This window comes from Thermobia domestica, chromosome 16 (assembly GCF_964235325.1).
Source record: "Thermobia domestica chromosome 16, izTheDome1.hap1.1, whole genome shotgun sequence".
Classification (NCBI taxonomy): Eukaryota; Metazoa; Arthropoda; class Insecta; order Zygentoma; family Lepismatidae; genus Thermobia; species Thermobia domestica.
This window is the reverse complement of record NC_137469.1, coordinates 184236437-184251080: the sequence shown is the minus strand read 5'-3', so window position 1 is coordinate 184251080 and position 14644 is coordinate 184236437. Positions and strand designations below refer to the sequence as shown.

The 14644-nt window shown below is 37.0% G+C and overlaps 1 protein-coding gene across 1 annotated transcript in view; it reads left to right on the top strand.

Annotated features, from left to right (window-relative positions):
- LOC145673551 (uncharacterized) overlaps positions 1–14644 on the top strand; it is a 104176-nt gene that overhangs the window by 79507 nt on the left and 10025 nt on the right. Inside the window, exons 9-10 of the mRNA XM_081743370.1 lie at positions 4559–4677; positions 13470–13635. Of these exons, the coding sequence (XP_081599496.1) occupies positions 4559–4677; positions 13470–13635 (285 nt within the window). The remainder of the gene's footprint in view (positions 1–4558; positions 4678–13469; positions 13636–14644) is intronic.

The following is a 14644-nucleotide window of genomic DNA, read 5'->3' as shown; positions in this document are numbered from 1 at the left end:
GATTTCATTAAGGAAAATATGCTTCATATTAACAAAGGACAATTCAATTTGTTTTTGAATAGCTACCAAGGATATCGTTTCATCTTTTTGAGGTTTATTTTGGTTATCAAGTTGAGGTACCACTGAATTTTGGCTATCAATAGTCTGAGTACTATTGTCTTGATTATTGAGACTATATCTATTTAAGTTCAAAGTTTCCTGATTTTCATATTTTTTACATTTAAAATTCATATATAGTTTTTCTTCGCCTAAATTCTGCAAACATTCCAAATGAGATTTGCCAGAACAAACATTGCATTTAACAGCTCTTTGCCTTCCATAAATTGGGGCATTATAAATAGGACAATTACCTGATGCCGGCATGCTTTAATAAAACCAAAGTAATTAAAATACAAGCAACAAACTAAGGGAAAGAAAACACAAAAACACTTCCTTTCCACATCCTCTCCACTCTAGTTCAAGTAGAGAAGGAAAAACAACAAAAATAAAAAGAAAAAGGAATCGCTGCTCGACACTGCCAGAGGATCATTACAATAATGAAGTCCACACGACCCTTCCTAAACCACCAGAGCCTGGACAAGATGGAAAGTGTCCTTGATTAGCCACCACGAACCCTTCAGCTCAGCAACACACAATCACTGTTATAATAACAGCAACCGGTTGACTAACGCTCGCAGTGTTACTAGCCCCACCATCTAAGAGGAAGGGAAAGCTGCTCACAGATGTAAGGAGCCAGATAGAAATATTGAAAAAATTCAAAGATAGTGTGAGCTGCCCGGGGCCAAAGGCCGAGAAGCGATAAGATTATATAATAATAATAATAATAAAGAAGCAAAAACACAGTCAGTGAACCAAACTTAGAAGCTTCCGACTTTCAAATTTGGTTCCTGATCTTTTAGTGATCTCTATTCCTTGGAGAATGGGCTACTTGTCCACCAAGTTTCGTTCAGATCCAGCCAGTAATTATTGAGAAATAAAGTACTATATGCACTGAGACACACACATACATGGACAGGTTGTGTAAAATGTATTGACCCCCGTCTCCGTTAGCCTTACTGGCAAAACCGTGGGACGTAAAACTCAAAGATTTCATTTCATTTCATGTATTGACCCTTTGCAGATCAAAAATGACAATACATTTATTGTGATTTCAAACTAAGATTATAAAACCACTATGCATCATTCTGCTCGAAGCCCTGCTATTTTTCCAGCAAATTCCATAATCTGTTTGCCATAGAATTTCCGTTGTTTCTGGTCAAAAATCTTTGATATGGTTCTTACAGCTTCCTTTTGAAACTAACTTAACACCATCCGAAGACTTTTGCAGAGACCGAAAGAAATGATAGTTGAACGGTGCCAGTTCTAGGCTATGCCGTGGATGCATTAATATCTCTCAGTCAAGTTCTCACAATTTTTGACGGGTCGTTAAAGCTGTTCGCGGACTGAAGTTATCATCGTGGTATACGACATCCATCCTGTTGATCAGTTCCGGCTGTTTCTTTTGAATTGCTAGATGCACTTGCGCTACTTGTCAAAAGTACAGATCTGAGTCTATTGTTCTACCCTGCGGCAGCAGCTCGTATGCACAATGTCCTTCCAATCCTATGTTCCTAGACGCCAATGTAAGCTTTCCCGCAATTTGGAGCTTCTCCTAGCTTCGACCACGAGGTTATCTACTTTTCATTACTCGTGCTCAAACACTTCAAAAATGGTTCGAGTTCGTTATGTTTCAGTAGAGATTCACAGATAGAAATACAATCAAATAAGTGTTTTCGAGTTAGATTATGACTGCTGCTTTTTTTCCCAAATGATTTAACGTCGTTTGGTGGTGGATGTTGAGATCATTGGCAGTGTTATAACTGCTTACGTGCTGGTCTTGCCCGATTTTTGGCAGGATCTTATCCACGTTTTCTGTGATTGGTCAGATACTCCGAGGAGCATTTTTGACATCGAAATTTCTAAAATGAAAGTGACTGAACCATCTTTTCACTGTTGCCTTTTGATAACATATCTTGTCCATGAAGAGCACAAAGTTGTTTATGGGTCTCAGCATTTGTGCCTTTATAGAAATAAAATTTTAAAGTGTAGCGCAGTTTTGCGGATAGTTCACTCATTTTCTTTTGCGGATAGCTCACTCTTTTTTGTGGATAGTTCACTCGTCTTCGTTTGCGGATAGTTCATTCATCTTTTGCGGATGATTCACTCATCATCTTTTGCGGATAGTGCACTCGTCTTCATTTGCGGATAGTTTACTGATCTTCTTTTGCGGATGATTCACTCATCTTCTTTTGCTGATAATTCATTCATCTTCACGGCGCAATACCTTACTTCTGAGTATACGAATTCCACCATTCTTTGCAAATCTAAAGGTCAGGGAAACTCAGGAGTAAAGACTAGAAATCGGAAATTTTATAAAATATATTTTTTTGACTGATTGTAACATTTAACATTAATACCAAATTCAGCTTAGCCAACCATTAATGATCACAGTATAAGTGGAATGTACGTAGGAGCAATTGAGTATTATTTGTCTCTATAGAATAAAAGTTCTCTCATATAAATATTCACCTTTATTTATTCGTTATTTATATATCAATGTCATCCGACACCTGTCGTGAAATTCAAGGAATTTCCTGTGAAAGGTCAGGGAAAGTCAGGAAAATAGATTTCTCCAGATGAGTAGGAACCCTGTATTAGTTTCAATTGTCAGCTGTCAAGTGACGTTAGGCCTGACCCGCTGAAACCTGAGCAACATTTTTTCTTTTTTTAAATCGATTCATCGTCTTAAGAAAACGTACTATACCAACCCGTAACACACCGTTTAAAGTTTCTAGAACTTTCGGGATCAACTTACAACGGAAACGGTAATATACAGCGAAAAACAGCTTTTTGAAATCGATTCAGCGTGTCAAGGAAATATACCATTGCCACCCGTATTACTCTGCTAAAATTAGAAGTGACAGAAATGTACAAGTACCTCCGCTTTCAACGTTGATCGCTATAAAACAATAAAGGTAACAGATAGCGGCAACATGCTTTTTGGAAACTATTCAGCATCTCAAGAAAATATACCATTTCTACCCGTAACAGTCTTCTAAAGCCATAAATGATTGAAATTTATTAGTACTTCCGGTTTCAATATTGTATTACAAAGAGGAAATACAGTAAGAGATGTCGAGAATCGTTTGTTTGGAATCGATTCAGCGTTCCTAAGTTCCATCTTTTGTGTTAATCCTTGAATCAAACTGGCAATAGTAGAAATTATCCGTTTCCAGTTTCAAGTTTAATAACCATTGAACGAAAACTATAGTAACAGAAAATCAGTTTTCTTGAATCGATTCAATGTCTCAGAAGAGGATAGTTATTCTACTAATATCGAGAAAGTAAAATTTACTTGTATTTCCGATCTCAATGTTGACGCCTTAGAGAAAAAAAAAAAAAAAGTAATAGATAACGACAACTTTTTTTTTCTTTTTTTTAATTGATCCAGCCTGTTAAGAAATGATACCATCTCCAGCTTAACATTCTATTAAAATTGGAAGTGGTAGAAACGTACTAGTACTTTCAATTTCAATATTGATCTTCATGGAAGAAAATGATAGCTGATATTGAGAAGCGGTTTTGGAATCGATTGAGCGTTCTACGAAAAGATATTATTTCCACCTGTATTACTGTAGTAAACCCGGAAGTGGTAAAAATTTACTAGTACTTCCGGTTTCAACATTGATGGCCATACAGCAAAGCGGGTAATAGTGACAAAAGGTTTCTTGGAATCGATCCAGTGTCTCAAGAAAGATCCCATCTCTACACATAACATTTTACTAAAGCCGTAAGTGATAGAAATTGTACTGGTAGCTACGGGTCATGGGTTCGATTTCCAATGCTAGATAATTTAATATGTTACGGTGGTTCGGATTGTACCATGTTTCATATAGCGACAATGCTGGAATAGGACGCGTAACCTCAACAAATAAACGATAATTTCTCACGGTGCAAAGTCTTTCTGCATTAGCTGAAATCGTCCCAGATTAGTTTGAACAGAAACAAATGGAAAAGTCTTATAATCTGCTAATGCTGTGTTATGAAAGATTGACTACCATTTCTTCTAAACATGATACATCATAACCATTTCGCTTCGAAACTCCTACACCACGACCACTGTTACCATTCATAGTTTGATCATTCTACCTCAAGCAGTTGTAGAAGGCGGCTTAGGAAGTAGTGCAAAGACATGTAAAAGCCTTGTTACGTTCAGTTCAACAATTGTTACAAGATAAAGAGAGGTAAATATTTTCTTTGCGCTGCGTATTGTGTTTGTAATATTTTCGTCTTACTATTCCTGTTAATTGTTTAATTTACTGCTTTGATTCTGTTTCCGTGTCCGATGCTCTCCCTAATAAAGGTGCTAAAATCACCAAAGAATTTCTTCATTAAACGGAATTGTAGATTCTTCATTTTACATTGAATATGTTTTCTGGTCACATTCTTAGATATTTTGTTCCATTTAACTGCACACTTGACGTCTTTAAACTTTCTTTTCAATAAATTTTTGTTTCAGGGTCATGAAAAGGATCAAGTTCTATACGTACCAAAATCCAACTGCATGGTACTGTACCAGGAGGAGGCAAGAATGGATGTTTCATGTATGCGTAAATGGCTAGAACTTATTTGGTTCAAGTAAGTTTTCGTAACTTTTAATTGTCTATGCTTGTATTACCATTTATCGTATGTTTTATAATGATTTTGAATATTTCGTTGCGGATGAAGAAAAAAATAATTCCAAGAGAATACTTCCTTACCGGTAACAGCAAAATTTCTGATGTTATTTTTATGAATATAATGAAGGAAAATGAAATGAAATATTTTAAGTGTAATGTCCCACGATTATGCCCGTTAGGCCAAGGGAGACTATGATTAAACCAAGTGAATGATAACGGAAGAAGTAATGGAATGAGGAAATGGAAGAAAACGAGCCTACCCTGAGAAAATCGATGAGCACGATGTCCACCACGAGCGTACTTGGCTGAGGAATCGAACCAGGGACCCGACGCATCAGAGGTAAGCGCTATATCACTGACCCACCGTGCCACCGAATATAATGAGGGGTATGAAGACCAATAGTGTAATGTTTTAAAATAACAGAATATTTGGCGTGGTAGAAGGGATACAATAACTAAACATTATCATACACTAATTGAAGAACTTGACGTCGGAGACTCAGGTTCAATTCCCGGCGAAAGCTCTTATGCTTCGAATCCCACGTTAAACTTTAGGTCCACCTCTCATATAGTTTCGCTGCTGAACGGGACGTGAAACTCGGCAAATCAAATCTAATCAACTATTTTGAATTTGTTTTTGCTGGAACATGTTTTGTTTATTGCATTTAACTCAATGCGTGTTAGAAAATAAAGAATTGCCCGATATAATTGCAGGTATAAGATCTAGGATGTATCTTTCTGGACCACGAACTCCGCTCCTTTTAATATTCAACTTACATTATATTTCAATCATCTATGTGAGTACAATGGCACGTACATAGAATGCGATGTGAGTAGAAGCTACCATTTTAATTTCATTGAAAAACTATATTCCTTGTCCTTAAAAAAAATCTTGTCAGTTAATTCAGCACTTGAAATTAAATCCAATCACTTTCTTAAACTAAATTCCTTTCCATATGTTGCCCGAAATAATATTTCAATATCACTTATCCTACAAATCCACTTTAAACAAACTAATTAGTTTTTATGTTAGTTATTTCTTTGTGTGTTATAAGTCTTGTACGAATCTATATAACATTCAACTCTTACATCCACTCTACTTTATGACCTGTTCCTTGTAAATACCTCGGGATTTCATCACTTCTTGCATTTCATATATGTTCTCCACATACATATAAATTTTTCACGCGCTACCCTAACCAACTGTTTCTACGTTGGTCACAAGGAAGCGAGTGAGGTTAGATTTACATCGAAGTTATATCACCCGAGCGTGACGTAATGTCACGTGGTATTATCATGGGGGAAATGGTGAAATAAAACGAGCCCTGCAGGGCTTCTAACCCCCTTCGCTCGCTGACGCTTGCTCAGCTATGTTTCGTAACGTAAGTAAATCACTTTTTCTATCAATAAAAAGTTGTGTGCCCCCCTCTGTAACTCCCCACAAACACCAAGAACCCCTCACTTCGCGAGGGCCTTACTTCTTATTATCTTGTTGGTTTATAACGTTATTGTTTATAAGGGCTATCAGAAATCTCTTGGTAGATGGTGGAAAAAGCACAATTTATGCATTATATATTACGTGCAAGGGCAAATAAGTATTATTTTCATCTTATTTAAATAATAAAAGTGTTAGAAAAATTTTAAAAAAATTAAGAAAACGCAACGCCGGTGTGCACAGACTTTTTCAAATCCTTAGTTGAGAAGACGTGTTCTGAAATGATTAGTAAAAGCTTAATATATAAGTGATTTAAAAAAAAAAAATGTTTTTGAAGTGAATGATGCTATATTGATAATATTTAACGATTTTTAAACATTGGTTCGTTTGTAGAGTTGAATGTGCAGAAGTGTATAGATTCGTAGAAAAGTTGTGACACGGGGCGGGAACTCATGTAGTTCGGATTCCACGTTAATCATTAGGTCCCATCTCATATAGTCTCGCTGCTGAAAGGGATGTTAAACTCAAAATCAACCTAAGTTGTAACACGCAAAGAAATAACCGTTATAAAAACTACGTAGTTTGGTTAAAATGGATTTGTAGGGTAAGTGATATTGAAATAATCTTTCGACAGCATCTCACGGAAAGGAGTTTAGTTCAAGAAAGAAATTGGCTTGAGTTCAAAGTTGAGTTAATTGACAAGAATGTTTCTGTACGTAGATTTTTTTTTTTTTCGTAACACAAAACTACAATTAGATAAATTCGGTTTCAGTGTATCTATCGAAAGTTATGAAAAAGTCACGAAATTTAGCTTTTGGTCACGATTTTTATCCGTATAAATATAAGGAGAGACTGGAAAATTTTGTTCTATAAAACGTCAGAATTCACCGCCAAAAGTGTCTATGGTCGGATTTACACGCTACCAAATCGCAAGCAAAACACGCTTCTATCGCAAACATGAAAAATTCAATGAGGAACAAGAAAGACAAAACAAAATCAAAGTGGTAGCAAAATACCTTAAAGAGTTGAAGAAGAAGAAAAGGAGATTGTTATTACAACAGACCGAAGAGGAAGTTGAAGCACTTCAGAAGATCGAAAAAGTTCAAAAAGGATAAAACAATATTAGCAACTTAAAAGAGAGATAGAATCCATCAGCACAACTGCTTACAATCAGTGTGACATTTTTAAAGGATTGCTAAGGATTTATTAATATATGTACATGTTGCGTATTTTTAGATATATAATTTTAAGATTATTGTATTTGTGAGTGTGGCCCCGCGTAGCGTAGTCGCGAACGCTTTCGCCTTCGGTACAAGCGGTCCCGGGTTCGTTTCCCGGTGGGTCACTCGGTCGAAAAAGTGTGATAATAAGTCAGGCCAGCCATTTCGAACGAGGTTTTCCTGGCTTTTCCTCATTCACACCAAGCAAATGCTGGGGTGTTATCTAACTTATAGGTCCCAGGCTGCTTCCTTCCTTCTCGCAGAGGGATGTCATCCGTCGTAATGGCCACGGGCGTAATGGCCATGGATGCCGGAGGCCCATAAATCTAAATACTAAATCCTATTGGATTTGTGAGTGTTTTCTGCTGGTTAGTTACCGAACAAAAAAGACTATGTAAAGTGAATATACTGAAAGTGATGTGAGAAGACACCAAGTTTTTATCTCTCCAGGAAACAGCCTTTGGAAGTAGAGACAAAATAAAGATAAGCGCTAAAAAATATAGGTACTGTTATTAGTTTTTGAATGTTACGAAATGTTATGGTTTGGTAACGAGAAGGTTACGAAAGTCACGAAATTTCATTTTGGAATTTTAGTAGACACCCTTGGTTTGCTCGAACAGAATTGAAGAGTATTATTTATGTTTAAATGCATTTACATTATCTGAAACGTACACCAAAATCGCACTCCCCACTGGCTTAGTGACTAGCCCACGCGGCTTTGATGTACGCGGTCATGCATTCGATTCATGGGGGCGATAATGTACTGAAGGAAGAAAAAGAAACTTGCCCCTTCGTATCTTGTTTCGTTCTTTCTATTATTCATTCTGAATATAAGTAATAACCAATAGTACAAGCATGTTCCAAGCCGTAATAATCGGAGGCACCAGTGGAGCCCCGAGAGAAGGGGTCTAGGCCTGTTTGTGGCTCATATTACATATTACTTAAAACTAGAAATCAAATCACTGAACATATTGACTTCATCAAACAATGTGAAAACAAGAGGAAGTTCCATCTAAATATAACAGGATCCCAGAAACTGGTTCTGAACGCTGATTGGCTGGTCAGAACAGACTCAACCAATCATAACAAAAGTTCACAAAAATGGAACTAAACACCATAATTCCCTTTCCCTTCTCTGGTCCTGTAGAAACTAAGCTACAAATTAAACCTTTCCAATAATTTGCCTCATTGTTCGTCAATTTTAAGTCTTGCATTCCAATTCATAACAGAGCTCTGCTCTCTTCCAATAAATCTGGCCTTCTTCCACTTTCTTATCAATGTCTTTTGTTTCCGTCCTAACGCTTCAATCTAGCACCAATTAATATCATGCCCCGTGTCCCTCACATGCTTAAAAATGGCTTTTCTTTCTCTTTCTAATCCTTCTTGTATTGTTTAAACAGTTCTTTTAGTTTTTTTCCTGTTTCACCAATAAAACAACTGTTACATTCACCATATCTTATCTTGTAAACCTCTCCTTTTCCCATCAGCTCCTCTCGTCTTTCCTCCTTTTCTTCTTCCTTATGCGTAACACATCCAATAGTCTCTTACTCCATTTCCTGTATACTGAAAGGCTATTTTCTTTAGTACTTTTTTAGTACTTCCATGTTTTCCCCTTTACTTTAAATTCCCCAGCATAGCTTGTTTTCTTCCGCTCCATCTTCTTTCCTATCTTCCTTTTTTTTCGTACTGTTCTGGTCCTTCAAGCTCCTTCGTGGCTAAGCGGTTAGCGTACGCGCCTTTGGCGTGGGAGACCCGGGTTCGATTCCCGGCGGGAGCTTTAGTGGTTCGTATTCCACGTTAATCAGTAGGCTCCGTCTCATATAGCCTCGCTGCTGAAAGGAACACTAAACTCTAAATCAATTCAACTTCTTCTTAGTGTTCTGGTTGTTTCTTCTTAGATGGATACAGGCAGACAGAACAATATGGACACACTGCAGATATGCCATGCAACTATTGAAGACTTCACATAAAAAATGGTTTATTTATTTATTTATTAATAAATGTTTCAGGTACAGATCTAACAAGGAGAAAGCAGACTTTGGTAAATGAACTTCGGGGCCATTTTTTGCAAGGTAATAGTGCACATTTAAAGTGTTCATATTACAAACTGGAAGAGCGCAATGGCCTAATATAGCAGAGAAAAAGCGTCTTAAAGTTTTCGAATCGCCGCATATGTCGTAAGTTACGCTAATTTATCAAGTGACGGCGTGGCAGAATCAGTAACATCCGTGATTCACGAGCCAAGGGTCACGGATTCGATTCCCGTTGGAGTCTTTTTTTTTTTTTTTTGCTTCAACCAATAAAGTTGCCACTTGTAGCTACAAGTAAAATGTTAATTCACCATATGTTTATAATGAATTAAAACAATAGAAATATCCAAATCAGTTGTAAAATCTTTCAATGTTCCGTGTTAACTAGAAACGAAATGTAATCTATTTCGTAAATATATTAATATCACGAGTTGTATTATGGTTACCACAGTCGTTGTGTAAAAAATGTTCTTGACGCTTGAACGTACCCCCCCCCCTCTCTCTCTCTCTCTCTCTCTCTCTCTCTCTCTCTCTATATATATATATATATATATATATATATATATATATATATATATATATATATATGTATCAGGCCGGTAGCCAGCCCAAAAATGTAGGGGGACCCGATCCAACCATAGTATAGATCATCACCATATTATAGTTAATTTGCAAACCTACCGTGAAAATTTTAGGGGCCAGTAAAAATTTAGCCCCCCCCCCCCCCTAGATACGGCCCTGGTCTGTATCTCAGAGATATAGTAGACGGATAGGTAAATAGATACTTATAATTCTCTTGTGACATGTAGCGACCTACACAGCATACAAATGGTGTGACGAAATTATGTTGCACTTCGAATATCTTGGAAACGAATTATCCAAGATAGGTGGTTGTCAAAAGGTATTTCAAAGACCTTTATCCAGCAATGGATCGACAATTGTTAATAATGGTTGCCAGGTTTAAACACATACTTTGTTTGGCTTCTTTCTTGGTGATGTGAGTGTGTGTGTGTGTGTAGGTTATCTCGGTATGCCAAACGGTTCTGGGAACTCGAAATATTTTATCAACCGGTTCGCTCGAACTGGTGCGAACCGACTGAATAGCACCACTGCTTTTCTCCACTGTAGTGGTGTCCAATGTACATATTTCTTTGCGAAAGCAAGACGTTGTTTCTTCATGCGGTCGGTGAGAAGAGGCTTCTTAGCAGCAGTACTACACGGCAAATCCAGGTCTTTTTTGCAAACGGTGCTGAATTGTGCGAACACTAACGTTTTCTAATAGACTCGGGTGCATTTCTTTAAGTTCTGCCGCTGTCAGTCAAGGATTCTTCTATATTTCTCTCATTAGGAGAGTGTCTGTAGATTTCGCTCTTTTTCTTGGCCTCCCACTACCGAATTTGTTCTTTGGAATCAGAGTCAGAGCCATTCTTTTGGTGGTTGCCAGAACCTTCATTATGGTTGATTTTGCACGACCTGTACGTTTGCATATCGTCTTTATGGGGACGTTTTTCACTTCGCAATGCAATGATACTGGCTTTTTCCGCACTGCTAGAGTACTTTCCTGGCATATCACAAATGCCCAACACAAATACAGTACTGAATTATCAAACACAAAGTGTTCCACACGAAAACAAATCAATTTATAACACACACTATAGCAAAAGGTCACCCCTTCATGTGTCAACCGACAATACACAATGAAATGAACTCGCTTATAAGCAGTAATACACTATTGCGAAATACATTCATACAGATGTAATCTGTGTTCGAAACAAAACGTACTAAATATAAGATTACAAAGTTGTAGATCTCTTACTACGGCAGTTTTCGTATGAAGTTTTTTTGGTATATATGTAAAGGCCACATTTACAGAGACTTTAGTTTGTTTCTAAAATGATTTTCCAAGTCAAAAATATCAATATCTGAAGATAGTTTATTATACAATGATGCCAGTCTTAAGTATAAAGAACGTTGTATAATTGATAGTCTGGGTGTTACACATGTTAGTAACATATGATTGCGAGTAAGGCAAGCAGGTACACGAAAATAATTCAGAACAGAAACCAATAATTGGGAGTCAACTTTTCCATTGATAATTTTATGGAGAAGCAGCAAATTTGCCACCATGCGTCGAGTATGTGGAGTCTGTATATTAAGTTTGTTTAAAAGCTGCGTTTTATTAAGACTACGCACTGAAGGAACTCTTTGTTTGACAATGACAAGGAAAAAGTTAAGAACAGAATGAAAAAAAGGATAAGTTTGACAAATTGCCTGTTATAAAAATTGCCAGTTTAACAAGCTATCACTTTGTGTCAAAACGCCAAAGTTTATACCTTAAACAGCTTAGACAATCTTGCTGATAATGAAGTGATCACATTGATGGATTTTGTTGAGAACTACTCATTTGTTGTGCAAGATGCTGTCCAAGGATTCCATTAGAACAATAGTCATGCCACACTTCATCCCTGTCATCTATGTTGGTAGAAACGAACTTCAGAATTCACTCATATGTGATCAGTGACTGCCTCTCTCATCATACCACCACTGTTCGTGCTTTTCTAATGCAATTCATTGAAAATCTGAATAGAAATATAGGAACAATCAAGCATTTGTTACTTTAGTAATGGATCGGCTGGTCAGTATAAGAATTTCATGTTGAAGAGGAATATGGCATCACAGCTGAATGGAATTTCTTCGGAACAAGCCACGGAAAATCTCCTTGTCATGGCACTGGAGGAACAGCATAAAAGCTAACAGCTCGTGCTAGTTTAAGAGAGGTCGTTAGATCACCAAATATTGATTCCACATGATTTTTTTTCAAATTTTGCTATAATGTTCCAAGCACATTTTTTTTTTTTTCATTGCAGATTCAAGGTGATCAAGAAAAGAGATTTGCCAGTAGGCACACTGCTGGAAGAAGAGAAAATACCTAATTTAGGCACATTAGTTTCAATACAATCAGAGTAACCAGAGTATCCAATCATTGTGCAGCATTCATAATTAATACCCTTAAAGCAAATAACGAAATTCCTACCTTTCAATTGCAAGTTTGCAACCTGGGCAGTATGTTGCATATATCGCCCCCAGAAAGCAGAAAGGTGCTAAGCGCTACTTTCCTTGATTTCCAACTAAGTGCATATCCTGAATACCCATTTTATGCTTAATGTTGTGCTTAATGTTGTGCAGAAGACAGGTGGCAGGAGACAATATGAAAGGTCGGCAGTGAAAACTGAATTCTAGAAGAAAGGAAGAATCGGAATTAATTACTGTTTCATTCGTTTTTATTCGCGCTCCTGAGAAATTTGCATTTTTGGCACTTAGCACCTTTCTGCTTTCTGGGGGTGATATAAGAGGGGACATGTGTTTGAATTTTCAGGTGAACAAGATTCCTTTATCAACCTCATACACAACCATGTTTCTGCTAGTTCATGTGATGATGTTTACAAACAGGAGCATATGACAATGTTTGTACACAGAAGCTCGTGGTACATTACAATATATTTAGCCTTCAAAACATAAATTCGAATAGTATTTATAAATTGATTGGTAATTATTTGCATATATGGCTCGTTCAAAGTATAATATATGCATGGTTTAATATATGCATATGTATAGCGAGAGAGAATTTTGACGTGGGTACAATCGTTGTATTCTTCGGGTTTGCTATGACTTCTCTCTGCTTGTGAGAGTCATTTGTTGAAAATATCTAATATGTGATCCAAGTAAAATAATAATTTCGTGTAAGATTAATTTCTGGGAGAGAAATAATCTTTAAGTGTTTTCTGTTCTTCACTTTCTATAAAGCAGGATCTTTTCGTACTTCGAATAAGTTCCGTTCGCATTTTTATTTAATCAACTCAGTTATTGTGATATTAATAATTCAATTATCTAATTAAATTTATTATGTTTGTCTTCCAATATTTATTATTTCGAAATTATGGTTCAACATATATATGTGTATGCTGCAAGTGAATCGTTCAACCATATTTGAAATAATCAGGCTGCAGAATAGCCGGCCATCACAAGAAGATCATGATAAAGGAGATCTTTATTGTTATGTTTACAGGCATGTTCCGTCTCCAAGCCTTCTTATCATGGACTGTTTCGAACCTCACACGTCAGAGGAGGTGCTTAAGGATTTCAGTGACAAAGGAAGCTACGCTGCAATAATACCTGGTGGGTGCACAGCCAAACTTCAACCGTTGGAAATGAATATCAAGCGAGTTTTCCAGGTGAGACATCTTAATGTCATTCCTTTTTCAGTTTTAGAACTTGTTGGATGAAGTTTCTTAGTGTACATGAGCATCTTGCTTTCGCATGCAGTTTTACTGCTGGAAACAAATTGATGCTCATTCTCTGCCGTGCAAATTTTCTAAACCAGGCTTACGAATTCTTACTCAATATGGCGTCGTAGAGTGGAGTAAAGAGGGTGCTTTATGTATGTGTAGTCTCGGGTTCGATTCTGGATCAGCCTTCGATGCGAGCGGTCCCGGGTTCGATTCCCGGTGGGGGCACTCGGTCGAAAAAGTTTAAAGAGCTTTTTCAGGCCAGCCATCCTGAATGGGGTTTTCCAGGGTTTTCCTCATTCACACCAGGCAAACCGGGGTGGTACCTAACTTATAGGTCTCAGGCCGCTTTCTTCCTTCCCTTTCCCTTAATAGGTGCTCGCCGAGGGACATCATACTTCAAACATAACGGGCTAAATGGCCTTAGATGCTGAAATCTAAAATCGTAATCCAAAATCCTGATCGATTCTGGATACAAACACGATTAGTGGTTAAGATTTCACTGTAAACACTTGGTCCCGACTCATAGTCTCAGTGCTGGAAAAGGAACGTTCCAGGATAAAAAGATGATAACAACGTTTAAAGGTTCAAATTTTGGTTTCTTCTTGAACTTTTACCTATCTGGCCCTTGCTTAAGAAAGAAAAAAAAATCCTCTTAGGGAGAAAAGGTAAAAAATGGCAGTTATAAAACACTATTGAGTCCGATTATTCTTCAGATATTTATTACCTGTGGCGTAAATTCCCGAAATAAATGTGTTGGTTTTTCGCATTCCATGTACAACAATAATCCTTCTTACCATCTGTAAGAATTTCATTGACCTTCCATTTTCATATGCTCTTTGTTCAGATATAATACTGTATTTGTTACATTTCATTCCATGTAATAACTGCGTCCATTCTACTGTTTCGTTTTCTTAGTTGTTATTTCTTTCGTTTGGCGTTGTCAGTAACAATT